The following is a 9,270-nucleotide window of genomic DNA, read 5'->3' as shown; positions in this document are numbered from 1 at the left end:
GTTACTGGCTGGGCTTAAACCACGACAGTTACTTGTGGTTCCTCATCCAAGAGAGATGTAGGATATGTGCTACCCTCTTTCTTAAAAGTTGAGTGGATCTGAGTTTGCTCTTGATTTCTAACCCACTAGAAATGGTTGTAAACATCATGCAATGTGATTTTGAGGGTTTGGGAATTTGGCCTTTAGAGACCGTGAGTGCTGGTATTGTGCACATGCAGAGCCACTTCTCTCTCTGTGCTGAAGGCATGTAACAGCCCCTTGCTGAGCCCACCCAGTACTTCTCAGTTTCCTGAGAGCTGTGAGCCACAGCTTCTGCCCTGTGAAGCTTGGCTGGAGGGCAGCATCACATAGTTTGCATTCCAGGGACAGGCCAGAAATTGACATTGATTCAATTGATAGTAATGTCATTGGCATATTAGCTAACTTGTAGCTGACTGCAGCATGGCCAGACTGGTAATTAGAGCAGATCCATATGTTACTAGCTTTTTATGTCACTAGTGTGATGGGAAATGTCTTTTTCAGAAAGAAGTGATTGGTATAAGAAATACATCAGTGATTCCTTTTTAAGTAGTGTAACTAATTACTGTGTTGCCCAGCTTGAAGAGGGCTGACATACACTTCAACTTCTCAGTCTGTGGCCCAAAGAGCTCAAATTTTTATAGTCCTCAAATTCACCACCATCATCATCATTATTCTAACAATTAGAAATCCAACTAAGATCTGGTCTGATCCTCTAGGATATACTGTTTCAACAATGATGACAAAAACCAGTGTGGGAGTAAGAAAGATAAATGGCCCAATATGTGCCTTCAGCTCAGTTTGAGAGCCAGTAGATCTAAATTTGCTCAGTTTCTGATTTACTGGATTGCAGTCTCCTGAAGGGCTAAAGCTTTGATTAGTCCCCTGCTTTCCATTTTAAATTTTGACAAATTATTGATTTGGTATTCAAAAGCTTGTTTTAATTGAGGGCTGTTATGACTGTTGTGGTCAAACATTTCAGAAGTAATCTACAATGTCGACAGGATTTCAGCCTGGCTGGAAGCAAGTCCAGGCAGAGGCAGACACGAATATCCCTAATTAGCTAAACCAGTCTTCTCTAAACATACAGCAGTGCTAAATCACTGAGCATGTTTATTGTTTCCCAGGGTTTGATACACTGATACACTGCAACCACAGCTAAGAACAGAAAGAAGCATTGTAAAAACAGCATGAGGGTGAGAAAGTTGACTGTAAAAGTGACATTAATTATTTAGCAGGGATTTTTCATGAGAATAGCAAAGCCAAGTTTTGTGGCACTAGAGCAGCAACCAATCCTTTGCCAGAGGCATTCAACAGGGAGAAGGACTCTAGACTTTCTAAATACGTTATTTTTTGTATGGCTTTACTAGGAGTATAAATATTTTGAAGTCAAGTTCCAAGTGTAAAGAGAAACTGAAGAACACCCAAGCAGGTAAAAAGCCTACATCAATATAATAGCGTTTGGAAAAACTGGGGAGGGATATAAGGGGAATAATAGCTTCAGGGGTTTGGGTGATCAGCATGTATTGTAAAGGTTCTGGTTTAACCTAACATGTTAATTCATGGCAAAACACCTTTAGCAGGATTTTCTCTGTGCAGTTGTATAAGCACATATTGTAAAAAAACCAACCAAACAAAAGTAAATAAATGTTCTCATCCACAGTAGCTTTCGTAGTGCTCAAAGCTTCCTATTTCTGACCAACACAATCATCTCATCTTTCTTGGAAGCTCAGGGCATATGTGTGTAAGGAGTACAGTCACAGTCATGGTAAGATGGCTTTAGATGAAGAGGTTTGAGGTACAGCAGCAGTATACCAGTGGCAACATAAAGCTTAGCACAGTATACTAAATAGGCTCCACTGGCACACACACAGCTTGATTCTGCCTTGCCTACAACTTCTTCCATTAGCTAAATGTCTTCATTAAGATTGGCTCAGCTATGTCTACTCTATACAGTAGTCACTGCTGATGTGGCTTTGCAATTTGCAGTGCACATTGAGGGTCATTATACAGATATCTCCAGTACTTCATACTTTATCCGTAACAGCTAGTAGCTTGGGAACAGAGAAAAGTATTTAGTATGCACTGTGCTTCTTTTAATGCAGAGTAGCAGCTGGTAATAAGGTGGAAGTTATTTAACATAGCAGTATATTTGTGACTTACTAGTCAGTGCTTTGAGCATTAAGGCTACAATGCCTATTTTTAAACAGTAAGATCAAAAGATCTCAGGGCTGTCTCATTTGCTCCTGGATGTGGGTTCATGTCTCAGCTATCACTAAGCCTTAGCTGGAAACAAGCCCTTAAATAAATGCTTTAGTTTGGCCTTCTCTTAGAAGCACCATTGCTTGGAGATGTGGAAAGACTTTGAAAGATCCTTAGAGACCTGCAGAACTGTTACGCTGAAATAACTTCCATGTCAGCAAAGTCCTGATTTGCTCTCCTGTAAATACCCTTGCATCAAACCTCTGCCAATAAGCCTGCTGCTAACAAACATCAACTGAAAAAGCGATAGTTTTACAATGCCCTAGTTTTAGCCCTTAAACTGTAGGCAGCCTCAGACTCCATTAGGTTTAGATTTCAATGGCATTTTAATGCCATTCAATATTTGAAATGCTACTATTTTTGACTCAAAATTGTGGTCACTGGCAGAAATGCCATTAACTTTGTTCTGGAACAACTTCACAACTATTTGTTTAGGAGAAACTGCTGCCAGGAGAGGAGGAGGTAGTCCCAGCCCTTTCCCTATTCAGACTTTTGGCATCTTTGCTATGGCTGGCTGCAAAGTTGCCAGTTAGGACAGCTCTACAGTGTGGATGCTTATCCTCTCTGACAAGCATTGAGTCATGTCACACAAAGTGTTGAAACACTGTCTGGCTTCCTGCTACTACAATGCAATTGTAGCATGGCCCAGTTTTGAACTAAGAACAAAAGGCTCTCCATCATGTCTTTAGTCTTTCGAGTTATGAGATGGAGTTGTTCAGAGCAGGCATATAGAAGCAATTGGTTGTCTTTACAAACTTTCTGGTATCAACTTAAGTACCTATAACCATACATATTTAAAACAAGGCTGGCTAAAAGGCCTCAAATTGTCCTGCTTTAGAAATATGAAACTCATGTTACGCTTGTTCCTCCTTAGACCTTATCTGCTGGTGGCTGAAAGCCAGAGTAGCTGTACATGTCCAGGCTGTAAGTGCCATCAGGCAAAGCTACAGGTAATGCTGTAATGCTGTTTCAAGTTCATGTAATCCACACTTTAAAAATTCACTCTTTGGCTCAGAAGGGAGAGCAAACCCTGCAGGCCATGAACTGCGTAGCTGCTTTCGAAGCATTGCTTTTTGCTGTCCTGTACAGCTGTGACAGTTAAAATGCACTCCAAGGCCATCCTCAGTAGGGATATTTTCACAGTTTGGGGGAAAGCTGGAATAAGTGCTATGCTAGGCACCAGGATTGCCTCTAAATTAAGAATTTCTACCATTCACTGATATTTATGAGCACCAACCCACAGCTGTACAGCTCACAGCATGACTGTGTCTCTCAGCCTCGGCCTCACTATATGCCATACAAGTCAATGTGTCCTTTAGGGGAGGGAGCTGCAGTATCTGGGCCTTCAAGTAAGGCATGGGAGGTCTTTCCCTCCCTGGCCATCTTGTAGCTGCAGTAAGTTTAATTAAAAGTACGGTTTCGTGCAGGTAGCATTTGAAGGTAGCCAGCCTTTTTTTGCAGCAGACCCATCTGATCAATCCCTCCTGCCTAAGGCATCAGCTTCCTCAGCTCACCTGGAACATAACCCCAGGACTGCCTGATTCATTTGGCAGGAGCATTATGGCCGGCTGAACGGGCTCACTATTGCCTGGATTGGGGATGGAAACAATGTCCTCCACTCCATGATGATGAGTGCTGCGAAGCTGGGAATGCACCTGCGTATTGCGACTCCCAAGGTAGGAAAGCCATGTACATGGAGTAAGGAAGGCAAACTGCCTATTCTTGTCTCAGCCACATGGACATTTACCAAGGGCCTCAGTTAGTGTTGTTTGCACATATCTTTCGTGGCAGCTTTCAGAACCAAGGTTCAGAATCCTGGTTCAGTTGTCCTGATGTAAAGCAGGAATAATTCTACTGAGTCCAACTTCAGAAGGGCTGAGGGGAATTCATGACTGCTTTATAAATCATGGAGGATGATAGTTCCATTTCAGAAAGTGTTACAGAGTCGCCCACTGCCCACTTTCCCCAAAATAAACTTTGAAAGTTGTTTCAGATTTATGGAAGTGTTACATCTTGGTTGGTTTGCATTGATGATGCTGCATTGTAGTACAATAAAAAATACAAAACAAAGAATGAGTTTAGAAAAAAATATTATGTATAGGTATTTCATTCTGTAACTGTTGAAATACATTTTTTCTTACTTTACCAAAACACTTTGCACCAATTTATCTCCAAAATAAACTTTCAACAAAATCAACGTAATTCCCTCAAATTTTACCACTCTGAAAGATATTCTTCTTCCCATGGCAAATGGTTCAATCAGTATTTTTCTAACCAGTGTTAATAATCAGTTAAATCTTACATATGTTCAGTGATGCTACCTATCATCTCTTTTGGCAGGGCTTTGAACCAGACCTCAAAATAACTAAAATAACTGAACAGTTCTCCAAAGAGGTAGGAACCTAAGAAATAGACTAGTAGAGTAGTTTGAGTAGAGTTTATTTTTGTTATAAACAAAGTTGAAGTTTCTTGTCTTCCTTATTTTATTCACATTAGTATGGTACCAAGTTACTCCTCACAACAGATCCTCTGCAGGCTGCAGACGGTGCCAATGTCTTAGTTACAGACACATGGATAAGTATGGGACAAGAAGAGGAAAGGAAAGAAAGACTAAAGGCGTTTCAAGGTTATCAGATTACAATGCAGGTAAAAATTGAGGTTTAGTTTTGTTAATGCTTTTACGGTTTGCATTTATGTGAGAATCAACATCAGCAAAGCATGGGTTTGGTATTTTTTTGAATGGAGCTATGGAACAATCATACATAAACCTTCATTCAGCTTTAAAAACCCACAAAGGTAACAAAGTTTGAGTTATTTTATACACTTCACATGGGTTGGCCTCTTGCAGAGCTTCCCAATGAGGCCTAACTCCAGAACATATGCAGGAGAGCTAACCCTTTACTTCTTTATGACCTAAAAACTATTTCTAACTTTGAATTTCTTCTTTGATACCAGAAAAGGTCCTTTATATTTTATTTAGAATGAGCAGCTCACAGATAAATTCTTAAGTGCCTGGGCAGCATTTGGGGCAATTTTGCGTATATCTGTCAATGAATAAAGCATCAAATATATGTCTTTAAAATCATCTAGTTGAAATACTTATCAGAACAAAATCAGTTAGAGGAAACACAGAATCATAAACTATTAATTGTATAAGATTAGACATTTTCCTTGGTGATAGAATTAATGGTTTTATTGACTGTATTTTAACACAAATGCACAAAATACTGTTGATGGATATGTCTCTGAATTGGCCTAAAATGCTTTAATTCATTCTTCATTGGTACTAGATCAATATATTATGAGTGACAATATAAAAAGAAAAAATGTATAGGCTTTTAAATCATGTGTTAGTATGTTGTTGCAATTATTGATAGATTATATTACTGTGTGGCACTCAAATAAAGATTGCAATTTATTGATTAACTGGGTCCCTGGGGTTTTTACTCCCCTGCTAAAGCCAGAGAGACAGGAGTAGATATCCAACTTTGAAGCCAGCACTGAACTCTTACTGACTTACATGGGGCTATTCCCATCTTATTCACAAATGAGGAACTCCTTTTGCAGTCAGTGGAATCCTTCTGAGTTCACCACACAAGTAACTAAAGTGGCAGCCAATATAAAATTTTTTAGCCTTTTTACTAGTTAAAAATTTTATTAATGTCCTCACATGGGTTTTTTCTAATTTATTTATTTTTATATGCTTTTTGGTCTACAGACTGCAAAATCTGCTGCTTCCAACTGGACTTTTTTACATTGTTTACCCAGAAAACCTGAAGAAGTTGATGATGAAGTATTTTATTCTCCACAGTCATTGGTCTTCCAGGAAGCTGAAAACAGAAAATGGACAATTATGGTAAAGAAAGAAGATACCATTAGTTAGAGGTTAGGGTCAGCTTCTGTTCTACCTTACAATACAGGCTTGGATTCAGCTTAGTTCCTCATTAATACATATGCTTCAAATGCACACCACAGCACATCACAGTTTTGACTACAGGCAAGATATATATGTAGCACAAATACTCCTGGACACAAATGTGACCTATTTTGATGTTAATCTGCTGTTGTTTGACCCAGTTTTTATAACTAACTGAAATCTGCAGTACAAACTGTAATTTTTTGGTATTTAAATCACTGGGTTTACTCTAATAATTAACTCAGCTGCTCAATTTTAATACATGTTAAATGCTGAGGCCCCAGTGACTGGTCTTAGAAACTTCAATTTCCCAAACACTTAAAGCTTATGCAGTTTTCTCTCAGGAAAAACTGTTACTGACACCAATGGGAACTTTCCCTGAGAAAGAGCTCCAAGAGCAAAGCTTTGAAGGACCCTGAAAAGTTATGGTGTGGGTAATACTGTGTGAGCCATGGGAACCATGAGAGGACATTGGCATTTAACATAAACCATAACTCCCCTCTCAGCATTCCTAGAATTTCAGAAAATTACTGCCAGATCTCAGTAGCCTGTTATTTATTGCTGGCTTTAGAACCGTCATGTTGACAAGAGCTAGTGAAACTTTCAGAGGTGAAAAATACCCACCAGAAATGGCATTGTCATAACTCTCAGATGAACTCTAGATGTGTTGTTAGCACATAGGTGTTTGAGTATAGTGTTTAGCAAAACCTCAGATTTTACACAGTCAAACGTATTAAGAAATTTGTGTTAAATTCATAGTTTTGGCCTTAAAATTCCAAACAGTGATAACATTTTTATTTTAAATTTTCAATGTTTCCAATTGCCTTAGATATTTAAAAAAAAAAATAAAATAAAATAAAATAAACCCTTTACTGTGGGTTCCAGCTGCACATTTATTTTTTTTAGGGTGAGAAAAACATCATATTTGTGTTTTATCAAGCTATAAAAATAATGAATGCCTGGGTTTTGTGTATCTATTATTTTCTACTACTTTCAGCTCAGGCAGCAAACTGGAACATAAATTATTTTCTCAGCTGTAGTCCCAAACAGGGCCGAGTGCAGGTACATCATGGGTTGCAGCAAGAAGCTGCACAGCTGTATGTTCAGTCCTCACTGTGTGGCTGGGACTACCTCTCACACTGAGGGGTGCGGAAGGGAAAGGCAACAAGATCACAACCCCTGAACCTCTGTAAATCCAGTTCTGGATCCAAAATAACAGTTTGCTGTGAAATCACAACAGTGTGAACCTGGTAATACCTTGTCAAAAGCAAGCATGGGGCTTGTTGTGTACACAGGTGTGGGGAGGCTAACAGAGCTGCTGCAACACCGTGTTTTATTTAGCTGACATTCCCAATATTCTCATTTCACAGCCATACCTGTTTGTTGTAGTACTAGAGGAGGGCAGGAGGGGTAGATGACACACTATTAACCTCAGTGAGGATTTTTCATGTTATACCTCAGAAAGTATAGCTAAACTGGGATGAATTTCAAAGTCCTTATTCTAATATGGTTCTCATGGATTCTGAAATTCAAAGGCAAGCCCACAAGCTCTTTGGGCACCTAAAGAGTTTTCTAGCAGTAGCTGAGGACAAAATATAACACACTAAAAAAAGGCCTCAGTGTTTGATCTAAATGCTTTGTCTGTATTTCTCCTAGGCTGTGCATTAATATATTTTGTCCACACTGAGAAAACCTCTCTGCTGCAATATAGAACATCCTAACTGATTTTCAGCTCTTTCCTGATTCATCATCAGAAATTCTAGAAAATAAATCTAAGTGGTCAGTTTTTGTCAGGACAATAATTTTCAACACAAGACTTTAGAGCAGGAAAATATTTCCCCCTTATTTATTTTTATGGAGTATCTGTTTCCAATGTGATTGGATTTTTTCTTTTCTTCTCCTCTAGGCTGTCATGGTTTCCCTGCTGACAGATTACTCACCACAGCTACAAAAGCCTACGTTTTGATGCTTGGATTCCTGCCAAGAGAAAAAAATTAATCATCGGCAGAATATTCTGGTCTGCAAATACACAGATCTTCTTCAGAAAGGATCAAAGCAATGAATGATTCTTTACTAAAACCATACAGTTAGCTGATAATATTGCATTACATCTGTGAAAATGTTCAAGACAATAAACACCATTGCAAAAGCTGCTTTTCATCTCAGTGCTCAAGGCTGGCTATCCTTTCTAGTGGTCAGCATCACAGAAAATGTTCCAAGGTTGTACTTTAATGATTGGCTCTACCAGCATCAGAAACATACCATAGTTGGCACATAGCTGTGTTGGAATTCGTATAGCGTAATATGACAGACATAAACTTCTCCCTAATCCTGTGCATTTAATTGGTGATCTCAGGAAGTCTGTGCAGAGAAGCAGTGCTTTAGTTTCCCTTGGTTGCCCACACTTCTGGGCATCCTGGCTTCTGTTTCTGTCCTCCAGCCAACCACCAGTTCCTGCTCTTGTTTGACACCAAAAATATAGAGACCTCGTGAGCATTATTTCGCTATTGCTGAGCAGTTCTTACTCACAGACAAGGCCTTTTCTGCCTCTCACACTACCTCACCAGCAAATAGGCTGGGGGTACACAGCTGGGACAGCTAACCCAAACTGGGATGAAGAAGGAAGAGGGAGATACAGATGAAGCACTTAATGACATGGTTTAGTGGTGGTCTTGACAGTAATGGTTGGACTTGATGATCTTAAAGGTCTTTTCCAACCTAGTTAATTCTGTGATTCTGTGATTATTTCCCTCCATGACATTCCTGTGGGCTGGCACAGGAGGATATTGCTGTGGAACTGGAATAGAGCGGCTTCTGCTAAGTTGGAAGCAACAGAGATGGCTGGCTGGAAGGAACGAGTTCATTCTTTGTCCTCCCCTAAACCTTCACCCCCTAAACAGAATTTTGGCTAAACAAGCAAATTTTCTATTTTTTCTTTTCTAAGAAAACATGAGGGCACTATAGGATGGAACCATATACACAGTTACTTTGTGGAAAGAATTTGCTGCATTTTGTCTGGCTCTGTAACAGGTTTCAGCTAATCCTTCTCAGTGATAAACAAATTCATGACATGC

The 9,270-nt window shown here is 39.4% G+C and overlaps 1 protein-coding gene across 1 annotated transcript; it reads left to right on the top strand.

Moving 5' to 3' along the window:
* The first annotated feature begins 3,811 nt into the window (after positions 1-3,811).
* On the top strand, positions 3,812-8,289 carry LOC104400604 (ornithine carbamoyltransferase, mitochondrial). Its single transcript, XM_010014203.1, has 5 exons — positions 3,812-3,956; positions 4,621-4,674; positions 4,777-4,926; positions 5,999-6,136; positions 8,103-8,289. The coding sequence occupies exons 1-5, from the start codon at positions 3,903-3,905 to the stop codon at positions 8,160-8,162; spliced, it is 456 nt and encodes a 151-aa protein (XP_010012505.1). The 5' UTR covers positions 3,812-3,902; the 3' UTR covers positions 8,163-8,289.
* Positions 8,290-9,270: the final 981 nt, after the last annotated feature.

Source organism: Nestor notabilis, unplaced genomic scaffold (genome assembly GCF_000696875.1).
Source record: "Nestor notabilis isolate BGI_N333 unplaced genomic scaffold, ASM69687v1 scaffold6825, whole genome shotgun sequence".
Classification (NCBI taxonomy): domain Eukaryota; kingdom Metazoa; phylum Chordata; class Aves; order Psittaciformes; family Psittacidae; genus Nestor; species Nestor notabilis.
This window is presented reverse-complemented; position numbering and strand designations above follow the sequence as displayed.

Coding starts and splice junctions, on each gene's coding strand:
- LOC104400604 (XM_010014203.1), top strand. CDS start 3,903: ATGATGATGAGTGCTGCGAAGCTGGGAATGCACCTGCGTATTGCGACT. Junction 3,957..4,620: donor TGCGTATTGCGACTCCCAAG/GTAGGAAAGCCA, acceptor CTCTTTTGGCAG/GGCTTTGAACCAGACCTCAA. Junction 4,927..5,998: donor GTTATCAGATTACAATGCAG/GTAAAAATTGAG, acceptor TTTGGTCTACAG/ACTGCAAAATCTGCTGCTTC.